Source organism: Salvelinus namaycush, chromosome 26 (assembly GCF_016432855.1).
Source record: "Salvelinus namaycush isolate Seneca chromosome 26, SaNama_1.0, whole genome shotgun sequence".
In the NCBI taxonomy this organism is placed as follows: domain Eukaryota; kingdom Metazoa; phylum Chordata; class Actinopteri; order Salmoniformes; family Salmonidae; genus Salvelinus; species Salvelinus namaycush.
The window spans coordinates 8,774,752-8,786,634 of NC_052332.1; the positions used below are offsets into that span (position 1 = coordinate 8,774,752).

Sequence of the window (11,883 nt, forward strand, 5' to 3'; positions counted from 1 at the left end):
TGTTTACTGCTATTTATTTTTTATTTTTGTTACAAGCCGTGTTTCGTTAAAGCCTATTTATTTTTGTTACAAGCCGTGTTTCGTTTAAAAGCCTATTTATTTTTGTTACAAGCCATGTTTCGTTTAAAGGCTGTGTAAAGTTCATTTGTTTCAATGTACCGGTAGGCACTTGCGGCTTATAGACATGTGCGGTTTATTTATGTACAAAATACATATTTGTAAAAAATTCAGTGGGTACGGCTTATATTCAGGTGCGCTTAATAGTCCAGCAATTACGGTACAGTGATGGGGAAGAAATGGCGATCATGAAGTTGACCAAGTTTTGAAATCAGTGGAATGCCTGGTGGAAGGAGAGTATGATAAGGAGATTCATACAGTTCTGTCATTTAATTGACTATGCAGAGGGAGTCGAAAAGAGAACACAGACGGCTGTTGTATAAAACACCTGTCTCCGTATTACATCTTCAAACTAAGGGCATCCATGGCATCTGTGACAGAGAGGTAGAAAGATCTGATGATTGTTATGGCTTTGCACATGGTCAGTGTGAACCAGAGTGACTTGACACAACGGGCCATACAAACTGTACAAACAAAATGGAAATGACACAGGACGTCTTATTTAACAAAAGGGGTTGCAGTCTTCTGTGAAGCTTTCATCCATGTATACGGGTAAGAGTCTAGCTACATTTTTTGTGTAGTAATATTATCTCAGAAAGCCATTTGTATTGCTAGTTATAGCCTAATGTTAGCTAGCTAACTAGCTAACTTTGAACCTATTTGGTTAGCTTTAGCTAGCTATGACAATCAGTTTGTATTGCTAGTACTCTATGGATTTGGATTATGGTTAATTCCTTAGCAAGCCAGCTAGCTGCATGCCTAAACAAAATACCCCAAGTTAAAGCGTACTGTTAGCTAGCTAGCTATTGTTAGCTGTCAGGCTCGCTAGCTAACATTATGTGTATGATCTGTGTAGTAATATTATCTCAGAATGCCATTTCCATTGCCAGTTATAGCCTAATGTTAGCTAGCTAACTAACATTGAACCTAGTTGGTTAGCTTTAGCTAGCTATGACAATCGGTTTGTATTGCTAGCACTCTATGGGTTGGGATTATGGTTCATTGTTTAGCTAGATACATGTCTAAATAAAAGAATCCCCTTCGCCAGATGATTACATGACCCATCAAGTTGGCGGTGATTCCGGCCATCTGTTGTATAATAAAATATTTGAATCTGGAATTTGTCTTCCAGCATCAGTAGAACCCGCCTGACTCTCCTCCACCAGTCATACAAGGAGACTGGAGGATGGTACGGTGCTGGTGGAAAGCTATGGCTGGCAACAACACCTGACTCCGTACTTCAGGCTGTTGCCACAGATCAAGCAGTACCAGCACTTCAGGTGAATATCATTTTCATTGCATTGTATGAGGTTATTCTTCTAATCTAAACTTGGTAGGTGAATTGATTTTATTTAAGGTCTTTATTTTTTGGTCTATTTTCCTGTTTTACAGCTTCAATGCTCTGGAGCCTGGTGTTGTTGTCACCAAGGAGCATTCAGACTCAGTCTGGACCAGGTTTCAGATGCTGCGCCACGCTGACGTCCTTCCTCCCATAGATGGTCTGCCTGTACAAGCACCACTTGGACTGGACACAACTAGACGTGCGTATCGTTTTGAGAAGATCAGGGACTTTTACGACGAAGAGACCACGGATATCACATGCCCTGCACCAAAGTTAAGGGCAGGACAGAAACAGGCTCATATAGATTCCTTTGTTCATGCGTGGTGTGGACGGACGAGTTCATCACTGGGGGGCGAGTTCCCAGTCATCCGGGCTTTCTGCAGTGCCTCTATGCACATTCACATGACTCTCTCCTAACACACACACACACACACACATGCCATACGTTGCTGATGCTATTTATTTTTTATCCTGATGCCCAGCCACTTTACCCCTGATTGTATGCACATAACTACCTGATCTAGCACTGATATTGTTCTTGTACATACTCTATATTATTTTGTTCTTTCTCTACTGGCGTTGACACTTTTTGTTCTTTTTTATATTGACATTTTGTATTTTTGATAATGCTACTATGCAAATGTGCAATTACCCATTTCACTGTACCGTTTACACCTTCTGTAGAGACCCTTCCACTTAGCAAGATTATAGCGAGGTTATACACCTTCTGTATGCTGTGCATGTGACAAATAAACTTTGATTTTATTTGATATAGTGTGTTTAGCAGAGACGGTAATGTCAAGAACAACATGACCTGCACCAAAGTCATATTAGGATATAGGCTTTTTGTAGTCTACTACTTTTACCACTTTTAGTCTTGAAATCTTTACTACATTACTCACTCTGTTTAGCACATGGCCACATGTGAATCCTTAAAGAGATGGGTGGGGCTAAGGCTTAAGAGGGTGTGAATGATTCTGAATGAGCGTAGACTAAGAAAAGCTCTCCAGTCGGTGTACCAAAAAACTTCAAGAGACACTTTCTTAAAGTGGGGTTACAAGTTTATCAACTTTCAAAGCAGATTTCTTTCCCATTGTTCCTCAAATGCAGTGTATGATATACCTCTGAGTCTTTACTTTTATCCAATGTAAAAAAACATAATTTAAAAATGTAGCTTCATAAGTCCAAATCGAGCCGGTCAGTCACATTTCGCCTGTCTCCAAAAGCAAAAAGGCTTTTTCAGGCTTAGGGGTTAGGTTTAGTGTTGGGGTTACAATTAGGATTAGGTTTAAGGTTAGGATGTAGGGTTAGGGGTTTGGGGTTAAGATTAGGGATAGGTTAAGGGTTAGGTTTAGGGTTAGGGAAAATAGGATTTAGAATGGGAATCAACTATTTGGTCCCCAAAAGGATAATAAAACAAACGTGTGTGTGTGTGTGTGTGTGTGTGCATGAGTGCGCGCTCACGTTTGTGTGTGTGTCCATCAGAGTGTGTGCTTTGGGAGGACTCGGGAGTGAGAGCAGTGCTGTCTTTGATGTTATGTGACAGACCATGGGTTAAAGCATCCAGACAGGGGACCTCTCACTTACTGTAGCAGGTTGACTTCTGGGAACTGACTGGTGGGCAGGGACGTTAAGTGTGTTACTGTTTTCCTTGAAGACACATGGCACAGTACGAAGCAGATGCTGCTCCTGAAATGAAATTACTTTGGTGTGGGTGTTGTCTCAAGGCAACAAGGGGTCTCTCTCCCTCAGGGAGTGGCTCTGATCGGTCAACTCTAACTCTCTCCTTCCCTTCCTATTGCTCCTTCTTTGTCCTTCATTCTCTCTCCTTCCCAACTTGTCTGTTTTCTCTCTCTATCTCTCACTCTCTTTCTCCGCCTTCTCTCCTTCCGCCTTCTCTCTCTGTCTCTCACCCCATCCCTCCCTCTCTTCCTCTTTCTCTCCCTCCATTTCGCTCTCTCTCTCTCTCTCTGTCTGCAGGGTTGAAGCAGATCCATGCTCTCTCCATCCAGGGCAACTATGAGTTGAGGATTGACCTGGAGGACTTTGACAACAGTACAGCCTATGCCCAGTATGGGATGTTTGGAGTTGGCCTGTTCTCTGTGGACCCTGACGATGACGGATACCCACTGACCGTTGGAGATTACTCTGGAAATGCAGGTACATATATTTACATTTACATTTACATTTAAGTCATTTAGCAGACGCTCTTATCCAGAGCGACTTACAAATTGGTGCATTCACCTTATGATATCCAGTGGAACAACCACTTTACAATAGTGCATCTAACTCTTTTAAGGGGGGGGTTAGAACGATTACTTTATCCTATCCTAGGTATTCCTTAAAGAGGTGGGGTTTCAGGTGTCTCCGGAAGGTGGTGATTGACTCCGCTGACCTGGCGTCGTGAGGGAGTTTGTTCCACCATTGGGGTGCCAGAGCAGCGAACAGTTTTGACTGGGCTGAGCGGGAACTGTACTTCCTCAGAGGTAGGGAGGCGAGCAGGCCAGAGGTGGATGAACGCAGTGCCCTTGTTTGGGTGTAGGGCCTGATCAGAGCCTGAAGGTACGGAGGTGCCGTTCCCCTCACAGCTCCGTAGGCAAGCACCATGGTCTTGTAGCGGATGCGAGCTTCAACTGGAAGCCAGTGGAGAGAGCGGAGGAGCGGGGTGACGTGAGAGAACTTGGGAAGGTTGAACACCAGACGGGCTGCGGCGTTCTGGATGAGTTGTAGGGGTTTAATGGCACAGGCAGGGAGCCCAGCCAACAGCGAGTTGCAGTAATCCAGACGGGAGATGACAAGTGCCTGGATTAGGACCTGCGCCGCTTCCTGTGTGAGGCAGGGTCGTACTCTGCGAATGTTGTAGAGCATGAACCTACAGGAACGGGTCACCGCCTTAATGTTAGTTGAGAACGACAGGGTGTTGTCCAGGATCACGCCAAGGTTCTTAGCGCTCTGGGAGGAGGACACAATAAAGTTGTCAACCGTGATGGCGAGATCATGGAACGGGCAGTCCTTCCCCGGGAGGAAGAGCAGCTCCGTCTTGCCGAGGTTCAGCTTGAGGTGGTGATCCGTCATCCACACTGATATGTCTGCCAGACATGCAGAGATGCGATTCGCCACCTGGTTATCAGAAGGGGGAAAGGAGAAGATTAATTGTGTGTCGTCTGCATAGCAATGATAGGAGAGACCATGTGAGGATATGACAGAGCCAAGTGACTTGGTGTATAGCGAGAATAGGAGAGGGCCTAGAACAGAGCCCTGGGGGACACCAGTGGTGAGAGCACGTGGTGCGGAGACAGATTCTCGCCACGCCACCTGGTAGGAGCGACCTGTCAGGTAGGACGCAATCCAAGCGTGGGCCGCGCCGGAGATGCCCAACTCGGAGAGGGTGGAGAGGAGGATCTGATGGTTCACAGTATCAAAGGCAGCCGATAGGTCTAGAAGGATGAGAGCAGAGGAGAGAGAGTTAGCTTTAGCAGTGCGGAGCCCCTCCGTGACACAGAGAAGAGCAGTCTCAGTTGAATGACTAGTCTTGAAACCTGACTGATTTGGATCAAGAAGGTCATTCTGAGAGAGATAGCAGGAGAGCTGGCCAAGGACGGCACGTTCAAAAGTTTTGGAGAGAAAAGAAAGAAGGGATACTGGTCTGTAGTTGTTGACATCGGAGGGATCGAGTGTAGGTTTTTTCAGAAGGGGTGCAACTCTCGCTCTCTTGAAGACGGAAGGGACGTAGCCAGCGGTCAAGGATGAGTTGATGAGCGAGGTGAGGTAAGGGAGAAGGTCTCCGGAAATGGTCTGGAGAAGAGAGGAGGGGATAGGGTCAAGCGGGCAGGTTGTTGGGCAGCCGGCCGTCACAAGACGCGAGATTTCATCTGGAGAGAGAGGGGAGAAAGAGGTCAAAGCACAGGGTAGGGCAGTGTGAGCATATATCTGAATGACCAGTTCCCTGTGTTAATCAATAAAGTATCAACCTAATAAACTCTCATCTTCAATTAACATTTTACATTTAAGTTTGATTCAAATTATAGATTGAGTTGTTATAGAACGAGACACCGAGGTACCCAAAGCAAAGTTAAGCCGCACTTAAACACATATGTAGAAGCCCCAGGTTTACTCATCAAATACGTATAACTCAGCAATGCATTGACTATCTATAGTAAAAACGGCTGTGTCCTCTGCAGTAGTTTATTGTTAAGTGCTGAGGGAAGGAGGGATGGAAGTGTTTAGTTTGGTCTCCACCGCGTGGACAGACAGGGACAGAGAAACAAGGACAGACCGTATGTGTCTGCGTATATCTGTTCCCCAAACATCACATCTCAGCCGCAATCCCGTCACCGTGAATAAATTACTACCCAATTAATTACTGTGGTTGACCGGCAGCATAAACAAAACACTGCCAGATGCCTGTCACAACAAATAATCAATTTAAAGAACCTTTGGGGAGTGGAGTACTGAGAACTGAGCACACAGAGAGAGAAGAGGGACAGATGAGAGATGGAGGGATGGGAAGAGGGGGGTATAGAGGAGAGGAGGAGGGAGAGAGTGTTGTCAGAAGCAGGTTTTGCAGAAAGAGAGAGTGTTCTGTAAATGGCTTGTACACACAAAGAAATAATGGTTCTAAATAGTACCAGACAGGGGTTATTTGGCTTGTAACCATAACAAAACCCTTTTTGGTGCTATATAGAACCTTTTTTTGATGCTCTATAAATGACCATTAACATTTGTTCTATATAGCGCCAAAAGAAAGTGTTGTGCTATGGGTACAACCATTTTCGGGGCTACATAAAACCCTTTTTTGTGGTTCTTTATAGAACCTTTGTTAATAATGATTGTATAAAGAATATTTCTCATTCTGAAAGGCTCTTTGTAGATCCTTTTGAAGAACCATACAGGGTTGTTATTCTGGTCAGCCATATTATATTGTTAAAACTCCATATGTGTTGTTATTGTTTTGACAAGTCGAATCAAGTCTGCTACCTTTGGAACAGCCGGGGGTCACTGAGTAGAGCGTTGAGAACCACTGACTGATTTAGTCAACCGTTTTCAATTGACACAAGGCCATACGTGAGTCTTTCACAAGACACCATCACTGGCCATAGCCAGATATAATATGTAATGGCATAACACAACCTATTAGATAAACTGGACAATTAAATGATCACTAAAAGAGCAAAGAACCATTTTGTGAACTGTAAAGAACCATTGAAGAGCTTAAAAGGGTTCTTTGAGTCATTATGGTTCCACATAGAACATCACCCTTCCCAAAGAACCCTTGAGGAACCCTAATGTTTCACAGTGTAAAGCTTGTATCCGCTCATCCTCCCTCAATACCACTAACCTTCAACTGACAACTGACAACTATTGGACATTTGAATCCCACTGCAGCACACTTGCCTCTCCCTCATACCCCCCCCCCTTAGTACCACTGTTATTGTTATTATCACACACACTCTCACTCACACATTTTCTCTGATCTGAGGGGTATCCTACGAAGCAGGTTTGAGGCGTTAGCGAGGTAACTTTGGTTAACTCTGAGTTCAACTCATGATAACCGGTCATACGAAAGTTGCTCACCTTTTAGCCGAGTACATTTCTATGGCTCCTTCAGAGGTAACCTTCTCCGGTGCAGGCTAACTCACGGCGAACTCCACTTACCCTGATTGAAATGACTGAGCCACGAATTGAGCACCAATGAAATCAGATTCCCTTCCTCTTGCAAAGATTGCATCATCATCCCCTTCATTTGAGGAAGACGACTGATTAAATATATTGTATTTATCAAAAGTAAACATTTTTTATGTGACATGGTAATGACAGAATACATTTCAAACTTTACGCAGCATCCATAGGACTGGGAAAAAAAGGTACTTGTGCATTGATAAGCACGCGAAAGACGGCATTAACAATAAATAATAAAATAAAGACGGCACTTTTTTAAATTTAAACTTTATTTGACTAGGCAAGTCAGTTAAAGAACAAATTCTTATTTACAATGACAGCCTAGAAACAGTGGGTTAACTGCCTTGTTCAGGGGAAGAACGACAGATTTTTACCTTGTCAGCTCAGGAATTCGATCCAGTAACACTTTCGGTTACTGTCCTAATGCTCTAACCACTAGGCTACCTGCAGCCCCACCTCTAAAAGCTTATTTCACTCAATAGCCTGCTGAATTTGCAAGATAACTTTAATTTCATATTGAATCCGGCACAAATTAAAATGTGGCACTGACTCGCCTATAGATTGATGTTTCAGAAATGTCTCAATGAAGAGCTCGGTGTTCGACTAGCCATGTGTGACATGCACACGCAGTTACAAGCCTGTTAGAGTTAGCAGCAGGTGGACAAACAATATCCACCGTCGTAATACGGATAAAGCCTGAGCTGGAATGTGAAGCTAACTGAAGCTGATTAGCTTTAGAAAACCCTGAGTAGATCTAGCTTGCATCGTAGGATACCCCTCTGGTCTCAGTGGAATGGTGGTCATTGCGGCTGGAAGCAGCTGGATTCTAACAGTGTTCAGTGGAGCCCCCTTGTCCCATCCACTTCCCTTCAGCCAGACAAGGTTACACTGAGTGGGCTGCAAATGACACGCTAAGTGCTGCTAGCCTGGTTCCTCTCTCTCTCCCATTGTTTCGTATTATCCGGCAACCATTATCACGTTGTCACATTGGGTTGGGGTTATATGTTTTTATCTTTAAAAAAAAAATGTTTCGGCGTAGTGAATGCTGTGTGAATGTGTGAATGCTGAAACGCGCCCAGTCGGAACTGGTGGCGCTGCGAGTTACTGTGGAAAAATGGAATTGGAGGGAGTGGAGTGGAGATGTGGCCACACCCTGCCTGGGCAATTAATGGATTTAGTTGCCCTCATGAGATGCTAGAGAACACTTCACCGCTGGAGAGGAGTGTTTTCCTCTACTTTGTGAGGCATTTTTTTAAATAAAACGCTTATACCTCTATCCCCCTCTGGTCACACACACACCATGAAGAATTACAGAAAGGTTGAGAGAGGGAGCGAGGGAAAGAGAGGGGGAAAAACAGACAAATGAGGGAGAGTGATAAATAAACCACACATATAATTTTGCTCATCAAAAGCCTGAAGAGTTTAGATACCAAACACATAATTCCTTGAAATCGTAGATTTTTGTGGGACAGAATGACATCACTCAACATCCCCATGTGTAGTGCCACTGACAGTAAGCCAACAATGGAATGACGTTTGGGTCTTTGCGTGTCAAAAAAGGTACACGTCAAATATTACTATTTGACTCATCAAATAAGCTTTTCATTTGACACGGCAAATAACACAAATTATATTATAGAATGTTGTTTGTGCTGAATTTGCACGTTGTGTTTACAATACCGCGTTGGTAATAAGGCATTATTTGTTCGACCGAATGGGAAAACGTCTGTGTGATCATTTGAAATAAGAGCAGGATCAAAAATGTTTGCAAATATCTTTGATACAGATGTTATTAGAAACTTTAGCTTGGTACCATCCTAGCTAGCACCAATGCAACCAGCCTGAAAACAACGACCAGTAGAAATTCTTAGCAACGATTTAGGACCGATGTGAGTAAGTATTAGCTAGGTAGCCACTTGTTGTTCTCCTATTGAAATCGAACTGCAGTTCATGAAAATAACTTGCTGGGCAGCTACTTAACCTTGTTGCCCAAAGCTAACATTATAAGCAGCCAGCTAGCTTCATCTGGCTAGTGAGGTTTGACGGACCAGGTTATGTGTTCTGAAGCAATATGGACTAGCCACAATAGTGGAATTTGCGGTTCGCCCTCAAAATAAAACTGCCTCTTTGAAAGTGACGCAAATGGTTACAATTGGTGCAATCATGCCATATTTAGACTAGATAATGGTAAACAAGGTTGGAGTGTTGGAATGTGGATCATTGGGGTATCAGTCTAGTCTGGTAGAGCCACAGAACACAACTGTGAAGAGATTACACAAATATTAGCATCGTAGCTCTTATTGCAGGACCGTGACTGTGGGAAATCACCTCCCCAATCAGCCTATTGTGCGTATTGACATTCATATTACACTGTCAGCCTTCAAATCAAATTGTATTTGTCACTTGCACTGAATACAACAGGTATAGTAGACCGTACAGTGAAATGCTTACTTACAAGCCCTTAACCAACAATACAGTTTTAAGAAAAATACCTTACCTAAGGACTTGGGATCAATGAAATGAGATATCCGTCTGCTCAGTACCCAAGTGAAATAAGTATGCCCCAATGCAATTCTAAAGTCTAATGCATCCACAGAGTGATTTCAACAGATGTTTGTAAAATTAACTAAGTGTCTTTTGTTGAATTTATATAACAACATTCCAACCTTGTTTAGCATGATCTATTCTATTATGTCACTATTTGCATTCATTTGCATCACTTTCAATTAGAGACTTTTATTTTGAAGGTGAACCGCAAATTCAACTACTGTGGCTAACCCTTATTGTGTCTAGCTTCACATATGTGGGTCCGACCATCATTAATCAAATAACAGTCTTATAAATGTGGGGTATTTTAGATTATGACACCTAGCTAGATAGTTAGTTAGCTAACTATAGCTACTGAAACAGATGATGTTGTTTCGCTATGTTTTTGGGGAAGAACATTGTTTGCATCCATCAGCTAGCTAGCTTTTTTTTATGACCTGCACTGTCCTAGAGCTTGGGGAAGTGTGTCTGCGTTCAAGTGAAGCAGCGGCAGATGAGCGAGACAAAACTTTGCCAGCATCATAGCATACATATCGGTGAATGCTGTGACATTAAATACAAGTAATGGTGTAATCAATGTGTAATAACTACGTATAAAATAATATGAACATGTTAAATTATTATCTGATGTCATATTCAGGTCTTGATTGGTCAACACGCTTATTTTACGTGTCAAATAGCATTATTTAACCTGTATCTTATTTGACACGCAAAGACCCAAATGGCGTTCCATAGCCAACCACCCAAGTGTGACATTCAGCTCAAAGCCGTAGCCTATAGCTAGCAGTGTCCCGTGTGCCTCTCTTCAGTTCTATTTCTGTAAATGCTCGCAGAGTATTTTTAGATACTTTTTAGAGGCTTCAAAGCTCCTTTTTAAGTGTGTTTGTGTGTGTGTGCGTGCGTGCGTGCGTGCGTGTGTGTGTGCGTGCGTGCGTATGTGCGCACGATGTGACAGTTGTGCGCTGATCGGATCGTTAGGGAGGCGATAGTAGAAGCAGAAGGATAAAAAGGTCAGTATAGAGCCCTTTGATAAATGAACTACAAAGTGTTGTAACCCTGTGGTTTGTGTAATGAGGACTGATCTTTAGAGAGGGGGAGGAGGCCTCTCTGATCTCACGTCATTTATGGAAATGATTGATTGTTCCTTAGTCATTTGGAAATGAATTAGGAATGCAGTGGTGCTCTGGTGCTGTCGGATGTAAGAGGGCTCTGGTGAAAGACATTGGTTTAGCCAGGAAAGACAAATCAAAGCACTGAAGATTTGGAATCAACTGTATTTCTCTCTAAAGCCTCTTCTATCGCTCAACCTCTCTTAATTATCTATTTCTCCTTTCTTGTCTTCCAATCGATCCCCTATTTCTCCTCTGTTCACCCTTGTCCATTTCATTTGACTGTGTGGGTGGGTGTGTGTGCTTGTGCGTGCATTCGTGTGTGTGCGTGCATGTTTGTGTAAATATGTTTGTACATGAATGCAACATGAATGTGTTCTCCACCCATCCAATCCCCCCCCACCCTCCACCACCACCCACACAGGCGATGCTCTGCTAAAGCACAACGGAATGAAGTTCACCACCAAAGACAAGGACAACGACCACTCGGAGAACAACTGTGCCTCCTTCTACCACGGTGCCTGGTGGTACCGTAACTGCCACACGTCTAACCTGAACGGACAGTACCTCCGCGGGCAGCACACCTCCTATGCCGACGGCATCGAGTGGTCCACCTGGACCGGCTGGCAGTACTCCCTCAAGTTCTCCGAGATGAAGATACGGCCCACTCGCGACGAGAGCAAATGAGAAAAATGAGGGAATAAAAGAAGAAAAAGAGAGGAAAGGAATTTGAAGGAAGAAGGTGCTCATAAGAATAAATATAAAACCCCACACTCAAAAAGACAGCTATTGGCTGTAGTTCTTGTTCAGCTATTGTTTGCTGACTGACTAAAAGGACATCTTTGATTGGTATACTACTATTGTCTACTTTTTTCTGTGGAACCCTCATCCCTTTCCCCTGCCCCGCCCCACTTGCTGTGCCCTTTGCTAATCCCTCGTCGCTCGTTGCGTACTAGTGTTGTGCTGAGGTTTTTTCGTGCCCCCCCACCCCCATTATCCTTTATCACTATCATTAGGAGATTTGTTGCCAACGATTTTTGAGTGTTTCCTTCCTGACAACGACCACACCGCAACACGAAATGAATCTGA

General features: G+C 43.6%; 1 protein-coding gene across 1 annotated transcript in view; it reads left to right on the forward strand.

Annotated features, from left to right (window-relative positions):
- The window catches only part of fibcd1b (fibrinogen C domain containing 1b), a 239,719-nt gene extending 228,238 nt beyond the window's left edge, over nucleotides 1–11,481 (forward strand). The window contains exons 6-7 of the mRNA XM_038965597.1: nucleotides 3,440–3,619; nucleotides 11,219–11,481. Coding sequence (XP_038821525.1) covers nucleotides 3,440–3,619; nucleotides 11,219–11,481 — 443 coding nt within the window. The remainder of the gene's footprint in view (nucleotides 1–3,439; nucleotides 3,620–11,218) is intronic.
- Nucleotides 11,482–11,883: the final 402 nt, after the last annotated feature.